The sequence below is a fragment of the Thamnophis sirtalis genome, unplaced genomic scaffold (genome assembly GCF_051295495.1).
Source record: "Thamnophis sirtalis isolate CommonGarterSnake01/CBP01778 unplaced genomic scaffold, rThaSir2_p1.2 scaffold_3, whole genome shotgun sequence".
In the NCBI taxonomy this organism is placed as follows: Eukaryota; Metazoa; Chordata; class Lepidosauria; order Squamata; family Natricidae; genus Thamnophis; species Thamnophis sirtalis.
The window spans coordinates 151,274,517-151,297,021 of NW_028261383.1; the positions used below are offsets into that span (position 1 = coordinate 151,274,517).

At 40.3% G+C, this 22,505-nt stretch overlaps 1 protein-coding gene across 1 annotated transcript; it reads right to left on the bottom strand.

Annotated features, from left to right (window-relative positions):
* Nucleotides 1-1,480: 1,480 nt before the first annotated feature.
* On the bottom strand, nt 1,481-20,657 carry AQP2 (aquaporin 2). The gene is made up of 4 exons (XM_087710437.1): nt 20,154-20,657; nt 9,919-10,083; nt 6,690-6,770; nt 1,481-2,520 (listed from the first exon to the last, which is right to left on the bottom strand). Exons 1-4 carry the CDS (start codon nt 20,511-20,513, stop codon nt 2,305-2,307), a joined length of 822 nt encoding a protein of 273 aa, XP_087566563.1. The 5' UTR covers nt 20,514-20,657; the 3' UTR covers nt 1,481-2,304.
* Between the last annotated feature and the right edge of the window lie 1,848 nt (nt 20,658-22,505).

Sequence of the window (22,505 nt, forward strand, 5' to 3'; positions counted from 1 at the left end):
TCATTCATTCATTCATTCATTCATTCATTCATTCATTCATTCATTCATTTTATTTGTTTTATTTATTTAATTTATTTAATTTATTTTGTTTGTAAAATATTTATATATCCATCTATTGTAGTGGTAGTTCTTGTTAACATTTATGTATTTATTTTGTTTTGTTTTGTTTTATTTTATTTTATTATTTGTAAAACATTTATATAGCTGTCCATCTTTCAACCAAGTCTGTTCACGTTCTAATATTAGAGTGATGATGGTGAGGATTAAATACAGCGAAAACAGAAAAAACACAGCAAGATCTTCTTCATCTGAATCCTTAGGAATTAACTGGGGGGGGGGAACCTATCCTTGCTACAGAAAATGGCTTGTATAGAAAGAAGTACCTGAAATTAATCACCCACTCTTTTTTTCAGTGTAATGCTTTTTACAGTATCAATTTTATTGCACAGCTTCTGATTTACCCTTTCAATAGTTGCACCTTTTTCTGCAAGACATTAGATGTAAGGCATCTGTATTAGGTAGTTCATTATGGTTTAGTGCACATCAACCCACAGCATCAAAGGCATTGTATGCTAAACACATGATGCAATTTTTAAAAAAAGGCAATGTGTGAAAAGTGCTTCAATTTTTTTAAAGATCTCATTTCCTTAAAGAATGCTATAGTGAAAAACAAGGAAGTGGTTTTTAGCAACACATTTGGAATGATTCACGCACACACAGATACGCAAATGCTGCTTTGACTAAAACATACCCACCCTGCTCCTCATGCCATGGAAAAATGTTCCAAGGCAACAAACATACTTCAAGCTTTGCAAAATGAATACAAAAGGTACAGTAATGGAAAACAAATTTTGCCCAATAATTAAACCATTTAAGATGAACTCACAAATTGCTTTCTATAGAACAATATAGTTGGGAAGGTGGCCAAAGCCCAATTTAGCCAGGGCTTGTTTCTTCTCTTTGATTTTGCAGATAGATGCCCTCCCACCATCTGAAAGCATTAATGAAGTTGTAATTTAAGAAAGCCTGGAGAAAAAAAAAATCCACAATGATATACAGTATAACACCATGATGGTGAACCTATGGTGCCTATGGAACCTATATTTAGTGACACGTCAGCTCTGGCACGCACCATTCCCAGGCTTCAGGAAAGCCTCCAGAGACTGGGGAGGGTGAAAAATGGCACCATAGGGCCAACAGGAAGCTTGGAAATTATTTGTTTCCGTGGGTCTCTGGGGGAGGGCTGGGGGAGGATGTTTTCGCTCTCCTCAGGCTTCAGGAAAGTCTCCGAAGCCTGGGGAGGGGATTGCACATGAATGGCCAGGGGGGCAGGCACATGGGCAGGTGAGTGGGGAGATTGAGTGGAAACGCGCATGTGTGCAACAGTGCGCACGGGCACAATTTTGGCACGCCATAAGAAAAAGATTAGCCATCACTGGTATAGGATGTTTGTTACAATCACCTTTGATTTTTTTTTAAAAAAAATGAATGTGGCTGTAACAAATAGATCTGATCTCAAGATCTCCAATCTTTGTTTGATCTAACTCTTATGTTGCTGAATTCAGCATAAGTATTCTATAGTATTTTAATAAAGTATATAAAATCATAGAGAAGCAAACCAATGTGTACACTGGGAGAAACTGGGTGAGGAGTAAAATGATATGGTTGCTGTTTATGTGATGGGCAGAATAATCCTATACATGCTTACTCAAATCCTATTTTATTCCATGGTCTTCCCTCTTTAGGGAGTATATTTAGGATGGCAACCTAAAACTACTACATAAGCTTGCATGCTTTGAAGTAAATAATGAGAGTGCAATCTGTTTACAAGACCTAGGAGACTATTGTTTCTTGCTTCCCTAATTTTCCTGGCCATCATTCTGGATACCATTGTTGCCCCCAAAACCTGCAATTGTAGTACCTGGAGGGGACAACATACCCAAATTAGATAGAGATGGGGGGAGGGTAGGAGATAAATAATTTCTAGAATTCTCCATGCAAGAAAACTTGTGTGAAATTTAGCTAGCTTGAACCAGAGGGGGGGGGGGGGGAAGAAACCAGTGAATTCTTTCATCAGCGTATACAAACAGATGCTAGGTGCTCCTTTTGATCTAGATCAACATCCTGGAGAGCAAATTGAGGAGAAATAGGATACACACTTGGATGTCCATAACAGATGAACAGCCACTCTGACCCAGGAAGAGCTTAATACACACTTTGTATCTCTAGCATATATGGATGCATATTTGGCTCAGAAAAACATGGTTGGCTATGACCTGCTCCTTCTACTGGCTCTCAGGCTCTTTAGACTTTTTCCATCACTCCCCGTGGCAAACTCTGGGGAGAGTGCAGCTCCATTGATTGCCTCCTGCGAACTTCACGCTCTTCCCAGTCCTCTTCTGGCTCATAGCCTTTGAAGATTGCTAGCCTCTCTGACAGAGACTTTCTGTGAGGGAAGAAAGCATAATTGTAGAGCAAGGAAGCCACCACTGCTCCAACCATGGGCCCCAGCCAGAAGACCTGCACATGGAAATGACAACATGAGAGAGACTCAGAAGCTGGTAAGACAGCATGATTACTCTTGGTTAACACAAAAAAAAAACCCAAAATAGCAATAACAATTATATATCACCCCATAGTGCTTTACAGCACTCTCTGAGCAGTTTACAATGTTAGCACATTGCCCCCAACAATCTGGGTCATTTTGTAATCATCTCTTTACTTATCTGTTATCTATTTCATGCTTGATGAAATAAATAAAAAAGAAAGAAAGCGGGGTCGATCAGGATCCAACCCACGGCTGTGGGCAGAGTCAGACTGCAATACTGCATTCAAAGCACTATGCCACCAGCAAAGACATTTTTTTTCCTTCTCCTTCTAGTTTTTATTTTATTTTACTTTTATTAAATATTATTTGCTGCCCATCTCACCATTTTTGAAGGCCTCTTTCTACTTATTTCTCCAAATCACTTGCCTTCCTAGGTTTCTCCAGCATTTACAAAACCATATTTTTTGGAAACTCCTGATAACTTTTCATCCTTGCATCTGGAATTCCTTCTCTGTGACCTCCAAACCTTTCCGCTTGTCCTGAGATATGAGTAACTCGATCAATAACAACCAGAGATCCTTCTGCTCATAATTCAGCTCTTGGTGACAATGGGGCAGCTAAACTAATGATTACTAGTTAATATCTATCTATGGATAGATAACGGACAATGGGATTTATAGTTAAGCCCTACATTTGGAAAGCACCAGTTTGAGGAATGCGGACTATACAGAGTGCCAAAGTGCATCCAATGTATTACTGGAAAAGCAAACGAGGTATTATTTCCTATTATTCAGACGTCAGTGCTGAGTTATTTCATACCTTCCAACTAAAGCAACATAACTTAAGATGCTAACAGTACAGTTCCTCTGGTGGGGAGTTCATGGACAACTGCCAAAGGATTTTGCTTCCTTCATTCTTTCACTTCATTGAATATGAATGTTAAAAGTCTCCAAAAACATAAAACAATAAATCCAAAGTCATGTCCAGTAACAAACTGGCCTGAAACTGGTTGAAACAAGACCCTGAAACATTCACATAGAGCTGGAATGGGGTGCTAAACCATTGCCAAACTATTGAAACTTATCATTAAAAAATTGTGTGCCAATTGCAGCCTTTCTTGGAAGGGGAAGCTCTGCTTTCAATCATTCATACCTTAATCCCTTCCTACTTTGACTATTGTTGCTGTTAGTTGTAAAGTCATGTCCGACCCATCACGACCCCATGGACAATGTTCCTCCAGGCCTTCCTGTCCTCTACTATCCCCTGAGGTCCATTTAAGCTCACACCTACTGCTTCGGTGACTCTGTCCAGCCACCTCATTCTCTGTCGCCCTCAATCTTTCCCAGCATTAGGCTCTTCTCCAGTGAGTCCTTCCTTCTCATTAAGTGGCCAAATTGAATTTCATCTTCAGGATCTGGCCTTCTAGAGAGCAGTCAGGATTGATCTCTTCTAGGACTGACCGGTTTGATCATCTTGCTGTCCAAGGGACTCGCAGGAGTCTTCTCCAGCACCATAGTTCAAAAGTAATGTAATCTAAATGGGGCTGTCCTTGAAGAACATTTGGAAGCTTCAGTTGGCCTACACGTAACAGTACTGCACCGTTTAGGATGCACCTGGTATTCCAGGTAGCATCACTGCTTCATAAACTGCACTGATTTCCAATATGCTTCTGGATACAATTTAAATTGTTAGAGATCACCTGTAAAGTCCTACATGGCACTGAGACAGATTATTCATGGCACTGCCTATTCTCAGTTATTTCCACTTATCCCACTGGATCCAATAGCGTAGGCATACTCTGGATCCTTCCTCTGAAACAGCGCCATCTAATGGAATCTAGACAAAAGTACCTTTCAGTTGTGGTGCTTGCCACCTCCAAGATCTGGATGGCCCCGAGACTATTAGACATCTGCAAAGTCCTGAAGACTTGACTTTTCCTTCAGGCAAAGGAGCATGTATGGTTCTGGCACTGTTATTTTATTATTTCTTCTTTTTGTGTTTTGTTTTGTGAATTGCTGAGATCACAACAGTGAGATAGGCAGCAATATTGTAAGGTCCTGATGACATGGTTTTGCCAGTGGGCCTGGGGAACCCAGAGTGGGATGAAGCCCATTAAATGGATGATTTGAATGTGCGTTGTCACCAAGGGTTAGTGTGTGAGGGTTTATTATTTTATTATTATTTTATTATTTTTATTTCTTTCACATTGTGCTGTAAGCCACAAAATGTTTTGCACGCCGAACCGGTAGTAATGCCGGCAGGAACCCACCCCTGCATTCATCCCTCTGTATTCAATCATTCCTGTGCACAGGAATGAATAAACCAAGACAAACTTCAAGTCTAAGTGAATCTGGAGACCTTGGTAGCAAAGGTGCTATTCAGCAGGTTCTGATGAGTTCTGGAGAATTAGTGGTGGAAATTTTGAGTAGTTCAGAGAACCGGTAAATACCACCTCTGACTGGCCCCCACCCCCATCTCTTCTCTGCCTCCTGAGTCCCAGCTGATTGGGAGGAAATGGGGATTTTGCAGTAACCTTCCCCTGGAGTGGGGAGGGAATGGAGATTTTAGAGTATCCTTCCCCTGCCATGCCCACCAAGCCACCAAGCCACCAAGCCATGCCATGCCCACCAAGCCACGCCCGCAGAACCGGTAGTAAAAAATTTGAATCCCACCACTGCTTGGTAGCCTTGTAATACTGTGGTGTCTCCTACAGTAAACAATATATCCCTTCCTTATCTTCCCATCCTGCTCCTCACTTCTATTGGCACATGGATGTGAGAAGAGGGAGACTGTATTCTGAGGAATCACATCCATGTTCCCTGGTGTGAAAAGAAGGGCAGAAAAGATGTTTATTCATCACATTCTTGGTCACACTTGGCTAGAGCAAGGACATGGATTGTGTGGAGTCTTCAGCTTCGGCCTCTAAGGCCCGCTTCTTCTTACACAATTTCTTTGAGACTCAGAATCTTAGTAAGGATTTGTTGGGGTAGGAAATCTTGATACTTCCATCTAAGTAATTTTAGCAAAAACAAAAATACGTTTTTTTTCTCCATCATTAATAGGAAGAAAGAAAATGCAATTCCCCTCTTAAAAAATTCTGAGGGAAGAGAGGATATATGCTTGGCTTGTTCCACAAGAAGTTAGAGAATATCTGTCTATGTACATATGAGATGTAGGAAGTTAACACCTGGCCCTCTCCTAGAAAAATGAAACATCCTAGGAAATATTGAAAAGGCAGAATATTATATTTCCCTGGATGTGAAAAGGGAGAAACATGTTTTAAAAACAAAGTAGCTCCCTGCAGCTTCCTGTCCATCCCCCTTTGTCAATGAGCCATTAAGATGCCCAAGCCAGTCTATTTTACATAATAAAGAGTTTTCCCCTTCAGCTTCAGGGTGATGGGATCAAGGCATGATAGTATTAGCCCTTTACCCAACTTACCACATGGCATCTGAGAACTCAACCAAACCTGGACTCAGCCTAGAGTTGCCCCTGCATGGCCCCATGGGAGTCTGACAACCAATCAGAATACATTTCTTACACAGGAACAGGAAACAGAGAGGTGGGACTGAACAGAGTATTAAAAACCCTCCTCTCGCTCTCTTCTTCTTCACCCAACACCTGGAAGCATGTGATCATCTTTTCCCCCAGGACCTCATGTGGTCCTGTCCCCCATTAAACCATCTTTCTAAGCAGCCTCCATATTTCCAGTGTCTTTTTCCCCACTTGGAACTGAACCCAGAAGGACATTTCTTCCAACAGAGAGACAAAAGAGAATATGCAAATATGTGAACCTGTCAACGATCAAGTTAATGAATATGCTTGCTTTTATGGATTATGGAATGTCCCCAATGGTTGAGTTCCGAAAGATCCCCAAATCCCCAAACATTGATATCCCTTTTTAGTGGTCTGTTGCAAGTATAGATTATCTGGAGCAGACTTTCTCAACCTTCTTACCCTGAGAAAAACTTTGAAATAAATGTTTGGGTTTGCTGGAACTCCTGCATTAAAAATAACAAAAAATGTGATTACAGTGGATTTAATAGCATACACTATGTTTTCTGGTTTGCGGTGAGTAGAAAATCCCATTATTCCAAGTGTTAGCATCGCACTGTGTTTGAAATTAAAGAAAATATGTTACCCAATGGTGGTCAAATTCACCAAGAATCACGGCAGGGGCAAAAGATCTAGCAGGATTCATGGAACAACCAGTGTAGTAGATCTAGGTAGAAAAAATAGGATGAAATTAGTGATATATATGAGTCAAATGATGATGGATGGAGGCTGGATGAAGACTGTTACTGAAGGATACAGAACATAATATCATCTGCTGGTCCGCTATGAGTTGATGGGGGGGTGGGGGTGGCATGTTTTTTGTCTGCCCAATCTAGGGCTGAGAGAGTCCTGCCAATGTCATCCAGCCAGCTTTCATATCTAAGAGTGCACTACTGTCTGAGTTTTAGTTATTCATTTATTTTCTACATTTTTCTACTGCCCATCTCTCTCAGAGTTTTGATGCTTATGGTCGGCACCAGAGGTGGGTTCCTACCAGTTTGCAGCAGTTCGGTAGAACTGGTTCGTCAAATCTACCGAACTGGTTAGAAGAGATTCCACCAATGGACCCAGAAAGCAGGCCACACCTACAGAAGAGGTTCCAAAATTTTTTGAAACCCACCACTGACACACACACACACACACACACACACAAACACACACAAACACACACACACAGACTCACACAGAGAGAGAAAGAGAAAGAAAGGAAGAAAGAAAGAAAGAAAAAAAGAGAAAAAAGAAAGAAAAAGAGAGAGATGAAAGACAAAAAGGAAAAAGGGACAGAGAGACAAAAGGAAGGAGAGAGAGAGAGAGAGAGAGAGAGAGAGAGAGAGAGAGAGAAAGAAAGAAAGAAAGAAAGAAAGAAAGAAAGAAAGAAAGAAAGAAAGAAAACACATGGCCAGCAAGCCGCTCCCACCAGGTCACATGGCTGGCAAGCCACTCCCACAAAGGAGGCCACACCCACAGAGTAGGTTAAAATTTTTTTTGAAACCCATCACTGATCGGCACCTTTACTATACCACACTGCCATGTGTGTGTGTGTGTGTGTGTGTGCGCGCGCGCGTGTGTGTGCACGTGTGTATGTGTAGTTAATAGTAGAAAGAGATTGGATTAGACTAGTGGCCCCCAACCTTTTGGGCGTCAGGGACTGGTTCTATGGAGAGAAGTTTTTCCGTGGCTCGGAGGGGACATGATTTTGCATACTGCCAGCATCCCGCAGATGGGGTTTTACTTTCTTGTGTGGCCCAGTTGCTAGAATGCCATGGCCTGGTGCCGGTCCACAGACCGGAGGTTGGGGACACCTGGATTAGATAATCTCCAAGATCCATTTCAACTGTTATATACTGAAATATCTTGGACTGTTGATTTACTGCACAGCTTTATATAACAGGATTCTAATGAGGATAAAAATGAGAGAGAGAAAATCCATGTCTGTTGCTCCAAAGCGTTAGGTAAATTAATGAATGTAGTCAGATCTTTGACAGTTTTTTCCCCTTATTTGTTTTTCCTGAGAAGAAAATAGCAGTGATATATTTTGATTAAGCAAATGATCTGAAGACCTTGAATACAGTTTAATTCAGCACAATGGCGTTAATGAAAACTGACTAACGGTAAGGAACACCATATAAATATGTGTCCAAAGTATTACTGAGACTGGGCAATCAGCAGAAAATGAGGAAGAATGAAAAGCAAGGGTGAGTAAAACTGGAGGGGATTTAAAAAAATTAGATTTCAAGACGAGCCAAAATAATCAGAAAAAAAATAAAGTCTAATCACTCAGGAGGAGGACAGGATTGAAACAAAAAATTAACATATACTTGAATGATTGGCCTATCTATGAACAGGATTTTATGCTGGGTAATTATATGAATATCTCTGAATGTCAATATGGTGTCTTTAAAAAAAAAGCTTGCATGCTTCTATTAAAACCAACATTTACTGTATTATTTTTTCAACTGAAAATCATGTTCTATGTAATTCTTCTGTGGCTTATCTTGCTATCTGTAAATAGCAATAGCACTTAGACTTATGTACAGCTTCATAGTGCTTTTACAGCCCTCTAAGCTGTTTACAGAATCAATCTATTGCCCCCAACAATCTGGGTCCTCATTTTACCCATCTCGAAAGGATGGAAGGTGGAGTCAACTTTGAGCTGATCAGATTTGAACTCCTGGCAGTGGGAATACAAAGTTAGCCAGCAATACTGTATTCTAACCACTGGGCCAGCGTGGCTCATGGTGGCAATAAAGCCAGGATAGCAAAAGAATATAGAGTGGGATACTTGTTGGCAAAATGAGAGGACAATATCCTTCCTTGTAGCCACTTCTAAACCTATAAAATCTACTGCAGAGGACTGGAATAATCTTCGTGGAGAATTTTTTGAAAGTACAGGTTGTTCTTGACTTACTCATTGATATAGCGACTGTTCAAAGTTACAACGACATTGAAAAGAGTAACTTTTTTCATTTGTCACATGATGATTGCAGCATCCCCATGGGCATATGACCAAAATTCAGATGCTTGGCAACTGGTTCATATTTATGACAGTTGCAGTGTCTTGGGGTCATGTGATCAACTTGTTCAATCTTCTGACAAGCAAAGCCAATGGGGAAGCCAGATTCGTTTAACAACCAGTGTTCCTAACAACTGCAGTGATTCACTTTAACGACTGTGGCAAGAAAGGTTATGAAATGAGGCAAAATTCACTTAACAGCTGTCTTGCTTAGCGATAGAAATTTTGGGCTCAATTGTGACCATAAATTGATTACTCCCTGTAATTGGACATAATTGGGAAAGGAGTAAGGAAGCCCTCTTGTGCAAGCAAAAAAGCCACATTTTATCACTGAGATTGGTTTATAACAACATATCAGCGAGGGCAACCATTATGAGTACCACTGAACAGATTGTTGCACTGAAGTATTCAATTTGATCACTTGTACTCGCTGATCTAAGGATGATTGAATCCCAACTGATGACAACATCCTTGTAATAACATGATCTCAGATTGATTGCTATCTAGAAAAATGAGGGAGAAGCAACCACACAAACCCATTGAATCATGATTCAATGAGTAGATTCTTTGTGTGTCCAATCACACACTTGGCCAATAAAGAATTCTATAGGGGGAGAGGGGGGCGAGCCATAAAAAATTGCTCTGATTTTCAGCCATGAGAAACTTCACCCCAAAAGGGCCACTCCTTCAACTCCAAAATTTGGGTTTTATTGACAATATTATCATCCACCCCCACCCCACCCCAACCTTATTACATTTCAATTTAACATCCTTAATTTTGCACAGCAATCTGGTTACGCACCCCAATGAGGTGACCCAGGACGACAGAGAAACCAATGGACAAAGCTGGGGATCCCAGATTGTCGGTCCTATTATCATCAGTGGAAGCAAAAATGCACAGGACCAATTGAAAAGTGAGGAAAATCTCCATGGCGACAGCTTGTCCTGATGTTGTGTTATTTTGCACCTAGAAGAAAGCAGAAGAAGAGTAAAGTTCTTTTTCTGAAATCAGTTGCTTTCATGACAGCTGAAACACTTTTTAAAACCCTCTTCAGGATTTAGTATGTTGTATACAGTACTGTGCTCTTGAAAATTGAATTTGTTTATTCATTTATAATTTGTTTATTTCTTCAACATATATAAAAGCCTATCTCACAATTGTGGTTCTGGATGGCTTACAACAGGAGTGTCAAACTCAATTTCATTGAGGGCCGCATCGGGGTTGTGTTTGACCTTGGGGGATCAGGATGAGTGTGGCCAGAGTGGGTGTGACCAACATCACTTGTATAGGGGGACGCCTGTGGTGGCCCGAGCACTTTGCCAGTGAAAACGGGCTCCTGAGCTCAATTTTCAGCTGTCACAGCCTTCTGCAACCCTCTGGCAGTGAAAACAGTTTTTGCTGGCAGAGGCACCATAGGCCAATCCTTTGCTGTTTCCAGAGTGGTCCTGCGGGCCAGATCTAACCATCCTGAGAGCTGGATACGGCCCCCAGGCCTTGAATTTGATACCCCTGGCTTACAACATTAAAAAAAAAAAAAGAAGTACAGAAAACCTTAATACAAAACTTAAAAAGCAGGTGAGGAACCAAACCAAGATAAACCAAATCATAACCATATCATGAGCTCTCACTAACATTATTATTACTAGTTAAAATTAACTAGTATTCAGCAGGTTCTGACCAGTTCTGGAGAACCGGTAGTGGAAAGTTTGAGTAGTTTGGCGAACCGGTAAATACCACCTCTGATTGACCCCGCCCCCATCTATTCTCTGCCTCTCGAGTCCCAACTGATCGGGAGGGAATGAGGATTTTGCAGTATCCTTCTGCCACGCCCACCAAGCCACACCACACCACCAAGCCACACCCACAGAACCGGTAGTAATTTTTTTTGAATCCCACCACTGCCTCACTGTCATTGATTCAATACTATATGACTTCCCTGAGGAGAAATAATTGAATGAACTGAACAGATAAGATCTCTATTGTTTGTTTCTGTTGCCATTCCAACTGCAGTTTGATTACGTTCGAATGAATCTAATACCATGGGGGAAGTGGCATTCCAGTAATAGCAGAGACACACCTAAGCAACTGAATATATCCATTGGGATCCACTTTGATGTTTCACAGTATCACACTTGGCCCTCTTGGAAATGGTGACTCCACAATGTACCAAAGATGCTGTTCAAAGAGCTTCTTGGTTTGAGAAGTGAGCGTTTTCAAGGCAAAAAACCCAAGAAAGTCCAGTTGCCTTTTGAACAGCACCATTGGGACAACCATGACCTGGACGGTTGAGAATCTCCATAGATCTGTCTCCATAATGCAAGCCCGTAAAATCAATGATCAATCAATCAGAATGCAGCTCATTAATCTACTCTGGGTGGCAAAATATATGCTTCAAAGTTTTTAGTGCCCTGCCCAGCACACAGCAAAGAGGCCAGTGTTATTTTATCTTTGGTGGTCCAGAGATTGTGTTTGATCATATTTGACTTGGTGAGTTGTGATGTGCATCTAGGTTTTGTTGTAACTCCCACCTGCTTGATCATTGAAGGAAGTGGCCTCACAGAAGCATTGCAGTAAACGAATCTCCTTTGGTCTGACCAATGCATAGTACATAAAATTATCTGCTACAATATCGTACCTGTCAATGACTACTTCAGCTTCAACCACAACAATACATGAGCACAGAATAGATACAAACTTAAGGTAAACCACTCCAAACTTGATTGCAGAAAATACAACTTCAGCAAGAGAGTGATCAATGCCTAGAATGGACTACCTGACTTTGAGGTTTCTTCCCCAAACCCCCAAAACTTTAACCTTAGTCTGTCTACTGTTGCCCTCACCCCATTCCTAAGAGGTCTGTAAGGGATGTGCATAAGCGCACCAATGTCCCTGTCCTAATGTTCCTTTTTATTCGTATCCATTTCATGTATTCATAATCATGTTTATACTTATATATGTTATCTAATACATGCTTGATGAAATAAATAAATGAAATAAATGAAATAAATGAAATAAATGAAATAAATGAAATAAATAAAAAAATAAAAAAATTAGGGAGTTTGTAGAAAAAAAACCCTTCTATTTCTCTCAAGGGCTATATTCTCTTAAGATAATCTCCTGCAGGCGGTGTGGTACATGGGCCGAAGTTATCAGTAAGTTTGTCAAGAGCTAAATGTGGGAGGGACATCAATTCTTTCTTGGATGTCATCATTTTCCTCTTTTTGATACCTTTTCTCCCTAGAGCCGAGCAGCTTTCTCTCCAGAGAAAGAGAAAAATAACTAATAACTTCCACAGAGCAGGCCATGAGGAAGAGACAAATAACTACCACAGCAAAAACTTATTGCTTGCATTAAAAGTTAGGCAGAGGGCCATGAGAAAAATCAATTTTGCCTCTCCAAATGGCTTGTGAAATTCTGTTAAGGGTTATCTCTAGGCCGTAACTTTGTTATCTATAGAAAACATTACTGGAGAGTTTTAAAATGCAGCATCTGGTGCAGGTGTGTCCGCAGGAGGGTAAAAAGCTAAGATGGTGAGTGTGACTGCAATTAAAGCCCTACCCTTGCACATTAAAAGAGGTACGGCTTCGATTGCATAGTTATACCAATCGTCTTAACTTTTTAAATCCTCCCTGTGGTTGCCCTGATCCAGGGCTCCATAACAAAAACCAGTTGCTCAGATACAGTTGCCGTCCATAACATGTATGCATAATTCATGCTTTCAAGGAGCATTTCTCTCCCTCCTTCAAGTGCAATTCCTGTGGTTTGGGTCGGAATCTCATTAGGCAAGTAAATAGAGCCCATGGGGAAGAAAAGTTAACACAGAGCATTGCATCAGCATATATTTTTTCTTGACATGGTAATCTATCTTGATAGGCATTTCGCATTGGAAGACTTTTCAAAGCTGCATGCTTTTTTTTTTTGCCTCGTTTGACTGAGGAGCACATGAATCTCAAAAGGGTACTATGACATCTTTCATCAAAAAGCTGACATGGTGGGTGTGATTAATTATAGTATAGTGTACTTACTTATAAAGAGGCAAATGGAGGAAGGCCTCCCACATACCCACTTATCAGCTCTATTTATAATATCTTTGCCTTTTGCATGAAATTCCTAACCGGGCGAACTGGGAGTAATCCACCTCTGCTCTAAGTCTATGTAAGGAGCAACACAGTGAGATATTCTCCTTTATTAGGTAGTTTGTATTGAACCTGGAAGTTATTATCCTGTTTCCCTCAAAATAAGACCTCCATGGATAATAAGCCCAATTGGGCTTTTGAGTGCATGTGCTAAAATAAGTCCTCCCCAAAAATATTGCAACACAGCAGCAGCCATGAGGTGACCATGCTCGCCACCTCCTGCACCCCCAAAATAATAAAACCTGCCCAAAAATAAAGCCAAGCACTTTTTTTGGGGGGGGGGGTTCAAAAGAAAATAAGACCTTGTTTTATTTTTGTGAAGGACCCCAAGGTAAAGCAATTCCATGGGCGTGTTAAGTTAAGGAAGATCCGGTAGTTGTACATCTATTTTATCATAATTGATCTTTCTCTTGATCTAATGGAAACCTGTGGTAAAATAAATTTCTGTCTGGGGGATATTTATTGTCATGCAAAAGGCTTTCAACTTCTCTTTCTGGCTTGTAGAATGCTCTTTTTATGGTCTTTTTTTCAGCCTCTTCGTATAAGATCATTCTATATCTATATCTATATCTATATCTATATCTATATCTATATCTATATCTATATCTATATCTATATCTATATCTATATCTATATCTATATCTATATCTATATCTATATCTATATCTATCTATCTATCTATCTATCTATCTATCTATCTATCTATCTATCTATCTATCTATCTATCCATTTTCATTTATTTTCTGTATCCATTAAATCTTTTTGTCTGTGTACTTATTCATTTTCTTCCCAGACCTAAAAGTGGCATACGGTATTCTCAGCTTCCACCCACTCTTGTATATCTACCCACACTTTTGCAAGGAAGGTAAGTTGGAGGATGGAGTTGGCTTATTAGATCATTTCATGGCTTGTGAGTTAGTTATAGTTGTACTATTAATCTAGAACCAAGTATTAGTGTACTTTTCTAACCACTGATGTTCTTTCTCATTCTTTTCCCCCTCAAAGGTCCACAAAGGGCAACATAATCTTAAAGAATGAACCAAATAAATATATTTATTTTCATAGTTTCATACCATAGTGGTATCATGACATTTTCCTTTTGTTAATGCCAGTAAATTAAAATACATTTCTATAGAGTCACAAAAAGTTACAACAGAATCAACTAACTTTACCTAGTCACTCTAGATGTTGTATATTTTTGTTGCTTGATTGAGACTATACCAAATGAAGAATATTCTCAAAACTCAGATGAAACACCTAGTTGTTGAGCTGCAATATTAAGGGATCATGACAGTTAAGTTTGAATTACTCTCATACCTTTTTGCAAATCAGGCCTAGGTTTAACATTTTTATTGGGTTATAATATAAAATAAGACATAAAATATCAAAGTAAATATCATACATCTGACCAGCCAGATTAAAACAAAAAAGCCAGTATCCAAGTAGGTCTTTTTATTATGTTCAGTCATTTAAGTATTTTTATGTGCATTTAAGTGCAGATAAAAATCTGATTATTGTTACAATGTTACTGGAATTTACAAATCAGTCTCTTGCCCTGTGACAGAGATCTATTCTGCTATATCTTACACAAGATTTTGGCAAATAAAAATGCAGCTGACAATGCTAAAAATGGCAGATGGAATTGTCTCATCTTTGAAGAATGCCTGTCAGATTACCTAGCTAAATGTGCATTTAGATTACACTTGTAAAAACCTAATTGTATACAATTAGAAGTATGCAAACTTTCCTGTTCTTCTCCTGCTTCTGTGTTGTAAAATCACCAATAATTATGCATTAATTTAATTCCCAATAGGCAACTTTACTTTAATGGTTCTTGGAGGATGCCTTGATAGTCACATATCTCCAGGGGCTTGTAAATTATTCCTGAGCTTTATGACCTATGGAATGTTCCTGCAAACAGCTCCAATAAATTATCTTAGTAATCTTATTAGAGTAAATTGCCCTATTGGTCTTTCCCAAACTGATAAATTCCACAGAAATTGAAGGGTTCCCAGAATTCCTAATCAACAAAGTTAAGAAGTCAGGCTAGCAGTACAAATGATTTTCATGGTGATTAATGCAATCTTTTTCAAATACTAGCAATAGCAATTAGCAATAGCACTTAGACTTATATAGCGCTTCACCATGCTTTTACAGCCCTCTCTAAGAGGTTTATAGATTCAGCCTATTGCCCCCAACAATCTGGGTCCTCATTTTACCAACCTCAGAAAGATGGAAGACTGAGTCAACCTTGACCCTAGAGAGAATCAAACTGCTGGCAGTCAGCAAAATTAGCCTGCAATACTGCATTCTAACCACTGCGCCACCATGGTTCTTTTTAATAAATTAGAAATTGCTGGATATCACTAATTCTTAAAAACAGAAGGAAGTTTAATTAACTAGATTAGTTTATGGATAGGCAAATGGAAAGGAAACACTCTTTGTTTATAAACAAAAACATCCACAATACAGTATTATAATAATTAATACAACCATTAAAATATTTTCAATTATCTTCAATGTGGATCAAATAAATATTTAAAATCATCTTTAAGGTGGAGCTGATTTAACTAACGAAAAATGGTCTCTAGAATAATGGTAGCTTAACCTTAACCATAGGATGCAGTGGCTCAGTGGTTAAGACACTGAGCTTGTCGATCAGAAAGGTCGGTAGTTTGGCGGTTCGAATCCCTAGCACCACATAATGGAGTGAGCTCCCCTTACTTGTCCCAGCTTCTGTCAACCTAGCAGTTCAAAAGCACGTAAAAAGGCAAGTAGAAAAATAGGAACCACCTTTGGTGGGAAAGTAACAGTGTTCCGTGCCCCTTTGGCATTTAGTCATGCTGGTCACATGACCATAGAGAGGTCTTTGGACAGTGCTGGCTCCTCGGCTTTGAAATGGAGATGAGCACCGCCCCCAAGAGTCGGGAACAACTAGCACATATGTGCGGGGGGGGGGGGACCTTTACCTTTACTTAACCTGCTTCTAACCAATAGGATCAGGGCAAACCTGGTTCCTTGTAGTTCGTATACAATATAAAAACACTTATAGAAAAGCATTTTGCCCCATCTTCAGCAATCCTAATCTCCTGGTAGTAGGGAATTACTGTATCAGCATTTTCCCCAAGTTGCTCATGTTGGATGGGACAAATCTGGTTGATGGAGGTGATCTTTAGTACCAAGCCATATAGGGCTTCATAAATAAGCCTTTAAATCGCACCCAGAGAAGTACCTGCAGCCAATGCAGGGCATGTACCTCAGGTGTTTTATGTTACCCTGTGCCAGTTAGCACAAGGGATACTGCAATTACAGTTCTTGGGTGGTCTCCACAAAGTGCATTGCAATGAATCAATCAGGTGTTGATGACAGCATGAGTTGCAGGTGCTAGTTCCTGCTCCAGCTTATAACTGGTACACTAACTGGAGTTGGGCAAACACTCTCCTGATCACAACATGTATCTGCCCACTCAGCAGTAGCCAGGAATTCAGGAGGAGCCCCCAAGTCACAGACCTCAGAGGCAATGCCATCCCTTCCAGAGACATCCCTGGAGTCCATAAAGATCTTCAATGTACAACCAGCAACTCTGCCTTCAATGAATTCGATTCCATCTGCTTGATCCTATCCATGTCTTAACAGCGTCTAAACACTTGGACCAAACCTTGATTGCATTTTGAGTGTTGGCCAGGGTTGCAATGTATAATTGGGTATCATGAACATATTGATGATACCAATTCAAAGTCTCCCATTAGCTTTATGCACATATTGAAAAGTTAACAGGGGAAGCTCAAAGTCTGCTGCGTGCCATACATCAAAGGCCACTGAACTGAAATTTCTTCCTCGAAGGCACAATGTCCTAGTCCCCAACCTTTACAAGTAGTCCAAAAATAGTCCATGTTTGATGGCATTGTAAATCCACTAGAAGATCTAAAAGAGCCAGAAGGCACACACACACAAAGACATCTGCTAAATTCTAATCTAACAAAGTAATCCATTAACACAACTAATGTGGTTTTTGTGCCATATCCATGCCTGAACCATGGACAGATAATCCATGGACAGATAATCCGCCTTCTGCCAATTACCTCCTCGCGACCTATAAGATCTCACAGATTAGGCCTCCTCCGAGTTCCATCTGCCAGTCAGTGTCGACTGGCAACTACGCGGAGGAGAGCCTTTTCAGTAGTAGCTCCGACCCTTTGGAACGATCTCTCAGTGGAGATTCGTACCCTCACCACCCTTCAGACCTTCCGCACAGCCCTCAAGATCTGGCTATCCCGTCAGGCCTGGGGTTAAAGATTATAATCCGTCCCCACCCGAATGATGAATGTTGCTCTATTTTTTAATTATGTATGTTCTATACGTCATTGTATGTATCCCCTCCCACATAAGTTGTAAGCCGCCCTGAGTCCCCTCAGGGAAAAGGGCGGCCTATAAATAAACTTATACTATTATACTATTATACTATTTATTTAGGGTTTTATACAATTATTTTTCTACTATTGCCTCAAAAATTTCCCTAAAAAGGGAAGTTTGAAAACAGTTCAACAGCAGTCTAATTCATCTGAACCCAGGGAAGGCCTCCTAAAATACAGGTGCACTACAGTTTATTTCAAGACAGCCGAAACACACACACTCTGCAACAAGACATTGGCCTATCTCCTGAATCCAGTGATCACGCAGCTAAGGAGGACAGAGATTCAGCCCAGAAGGGACAGGAGATGTACCCTAGCCACTTCATTGGTGTCCACAAGCCAAAAGGAAGACTTCGCAAGATATTGCCCTAGTATTACTATGATCCCATCCCTCATGAAGACTGAAGACTTGAGCCAAATGGCACAGCTGCCAGCTGTTAGTCAAGAGCACAAAATTCTAATAAATAAAATTCTGGCTGACAGCTGGCCAATACAATAAGAGATCAGAAGCCACAGTCTTATAATATTACCATTATAATTATGTTATCTATTTTTCTACGATCCCAGTTTTCTATTAATGACCAGCAATTTCAGAAATGGATAATACAATGCCCTTTGGCATTAGGGTGCCCACCTGTCATGCTAGTAACCTTGCTGGTTTAATGTTTAAAACTATTTCAATTTTATATATTAAAATATATAAAGGAAAAGTATGCACACTGCGAAGTGCCTTTATCTCCAAGAAATATCCCTGGCTCACTGGAGGCATTTGAAGAAAAAAAAAGATGACTGCAACTCCTTTTCCCCCGTTGCCTAGAGAAGACCTTTCAGTGTTGGTAAATTGAGAGAGCCCATCCATGTGGGGTGGAGACAGGGGATTATGGGCTCATAGGAAATATCTTTAAATAATTATTATATCAAACACGTAGATCTTCTAGTATTTGACACAGCATGTCAAAAGATACCAGGTCCTGGAGCTTATGAAATGTACAAATAGGTATTTACAATGAAGGGAGGATCTGCAATATTTAAGCTGCCCAGGTGCCATTCTTTGCAATAATACGTGGCATCAGGAAGTACTTGATTTTTTCTGAACAAATAAATAAACAAATTGGCAATTGGGTAGCAATTTGTCATGCCAGCATTAACCTGGGCTTAGCACTGCTTTCACAGAAGAACTGGAATATGACAGGGAAACAAACCGCTCATCCCTTAAATAGCATATGGTTCTTGTGGGAGAATAGAAACCAGAAAGGTTAAGCAAGGAGTAAGCTTTCAATGCTAGAAACATGCAAAGATCATTGCTAGATTTGGAATCCATGTTGATAAATATATTATATTTATAATAACTAGCTTGCTCTAAAATGGATTGAAAAGATCTGTAGTAAAAGCTTACATGTCTTTTTGTGTGTGATGGAATCTATGTATCTTAAATATCTAGATAGTGGTCAGGAAGATCTGTTGGTAGATTTTTGGATGATTAACAATAGATCAGCCAAGTGATTTATCCATTAGAAAAGCAAAAGACAACCTTCCTCTTCTAAGTGAGGTTGCTAAACATCTGATCGGTTATGTCCATCAAGTCTTAGCAATCACATAGATTTTCTCTGTGATGATATGATCCTAACATAGTATTTCAGACCTTCCAATGATGCACTCATATTCTGCATCAGGTTCCAGAGAATGGAAAGCAGAATTCTGGTGAAAATACAAAGTCTTGCAAGACTGAAATTTCCACCATCAGTTTAATGGCAGTTCTACCCAACAAGAAAGCACATGTTTCATTACTGGCATCTTTAGTTAAAATGGTGTCAGTTGGAAGAACTGGGTATGGGGAGACCCAGAAGGATGAGCTGGTCCAATAGCTGAGTACCAATACCCCACCAGATCAAAAATTACTATTTACCAAATAGTAAATAGTAATTTACTATTTACTACTATTGGAATTTCACAGTGCGGTAAATCATAAGCAAATTGCCTATAGCTTAGCATGAATTGTGAACCATAAGCCACATATTGAGTCCTGCATAACATTAGACTATGATGAGTCAAGATGAAATCCAAATCCCATCCATCTCTTCTATGGGCCAATCATAGTAAAAATCTGGGTAATATCAAAAGCTCCAACTCTTTCCAACCATTTAGTGATAGTCCAGATTTTTGCAGTCTTGCTAACTATTATGCATGAAGTTTGGAAGAAAGGTACAATAAAAATCAACAGTAAGGGAAAGCAAGATTGCTGACCTCTTTTAACATAGATTTGCTTTCCTTTACCCAAGTTTCTCAAAAGGAAAGACTGTAATTCAGTAGATGTATATCTGCTTTGCATGTAGAAACTGTTAGGTTGGGAAAAATTCGATTTATCGAATTAACCTATCTTTCAACACACATAATACTATTAGTAATATACTTCCTATGATCCATTGTGAGGACCCAGAAAGCTGGAGTCCTTCAGCCCTTCCATTCCTAAAGACAGTAAAATCCTTACCCTGTTGATGGCCAAGCTGCCCCGAATATGAGGCGGCGTGATTTGATGCAGGAGGGCAGCCCCCGTCACAGCTCCTAGGATCTGTGCCACTATGTAGAAGATGGCCCTGAGGAAAGAGACTTGAGAGCCCACCAGGCAGGCCATGGTCACTGCAGGGTTAATATGGGCTCCGCTGACATGACCCACCGCTTGAACCAAGGTACCAATGGCCAAGCCAAATGCGAAGGAGATCTGGAGGACATTTGGTGGGGAAGCAGGCCAGTTCAGAGCTGAGCCCAGGCCGAAGAAGACAAAGAGGAGCGTGGCTAGGAATTCAGCAAGGATAGCTCGAGTGAAGGCCACAGAGCGGAGTTCCCACATCACGGATGACAATTGCACAGATTAGACTGGATTGAAACCTGTAGTTACACTCTTCCTTTCCAATGATGATACTGTATCCTGGAAAGATGGTGGGATAAAATCCGTTTGTATATGTGGACGTAGGCTTAGAGAAAGAGAAAGGGGTATATAGGTGTGTGTATATATATGTGTGTGTGTATGCATCGTTACCTGCGGAGCAGGTAAAAGTTATTTAAATGGAGGTGGGGTTTGGAAATCTAATGCTTTTTCATTCCTGTTCCAGTTGAGTTGTTCCGGTTTAGACTCTGCCTTCTCTGATAAACTGAAAAATTAACATTTGCTAGCTTTTCCTTCCCATTAGATCTTAACCTTTAATTTCATACTTTCAAACATATTTGGCAGCATGGTGGATTATTTTGACATTGCCTTTTTGACCTCTGCTTTCCTTTAAAAAAAAAAGCTAATAGTTTTTATCTGAATTTATTTCAAGTAATCTATTGGGATATTTTGTTTGTTTTTTTGGCTCGGCTTTGAATTTCTAAGCAATGCCCAACAGTTGCACTTCTCTTGTATCCTGTACTCTCAACTGTTTAGATCTCCCAATCTCTCTCAGCATTAGCTATGCTGGAGCAGTGGTGAATTCTGGGGAACCATAATCTCTCCAGTCTGATGTGCCTAGAAGTATTGCATATACAGATGCAGGGAGAGGAAGGACTGGAATGTCCTCTTTCAAGGTCAGTGTCCATCTTTGGAATTTTCTAACAAAACGTATTCTTTCTGGAGCCATACCACAAACTCCTGCTAAGCTTCTGTATCTGCAATAATATTCTTTAAATGGGAGAAACCTGATTGCTTGGTGCCTATGGCATCAAGCAACTGCTATTTCAACTTTCCCGCAGTGCAATTCTCTACAATAGGAAGTCTCCAAATATCTGACAGCACCTCAGGCCTATTCATAGCAGTTTGGCATCCTTGACTGATTTTGCGATCTCACCACATTGGCACCTGCGCCTTCATCTGCTATGAATCTACCTTAAAGGTAAAGGTTCCCCTCGCACATATGTGCTAGTCATTCCCGACTCTAGGGGGTAGTGCTCATCTTTGTTTCAAAACCAAAGAATCAGCGCTGTCCGAAGACGTCTCTGTGGTCATGTGGCTGGCAGGACTAAATGCTGAAGGTGTACAGAACACTGTTACCTTCCCACCAAAGGTGGTTCCTAATTTCTACTTGCACTTTTACTTGCTTTTGAACTGCTAGGTTGGCAGAAGCTGGGATAAGCAATGGCAGCTCACTCCATTATGCGGCGCTAGGGATTCGAATCGCTGAACTGCCGACCTTCTGATCTACAAGCTCAGTGTCTTAGCCACTGAGCCACCGCGTCTCACTATGACTCTACCCTAGGTATGAACAATTTTTTTTCTGCCAGTAGCTGCATTTACACAATAATATTCCCATGTGGATTGTAGTTCATGCCAATAGTCGATAAACTTATAGAAAGATTTGAAAAGGGGATGAAAGTGTATGAAGTTAAAGTGTATGAAGACCCCCAAATTGAGGGTCTATTCCACGAGTAGGGATGATGATCAGGATAACTATAGAACAATATTGCAGTGAATATTTGCTTGCTCTTTCACTTCCATCTTTTAAAATTCCATCTCATTGTCCTTGCTGGATCATAATCTACTCTTACCATTGTTAACCTCAGTTACAATTTTAGTATTTGTAGCTTTAAGCGATGTGCTTTTTATGCTGTTTTTAAATTTGAAAATGTTCTGACCAGTTCTGGAGAACCGGTAGTGGAAAGTTTGAGTAGTTCAGAGAACTGGTAAATACCACCTCTGGCTGGCCCTGTCCCCATCTATTCTCTGCCTCCCGAGTCCCAGCTGATTGGGAGGAAATGAGGATTTTGCAGTATCCTTCCCTTGGAGTGGGGAGGAATGGAGATTTTACAGTATCTTTCCCCTGCCATGCCCACCAAGCCACACCACGTGCACCAAGCCACACCTACAGAA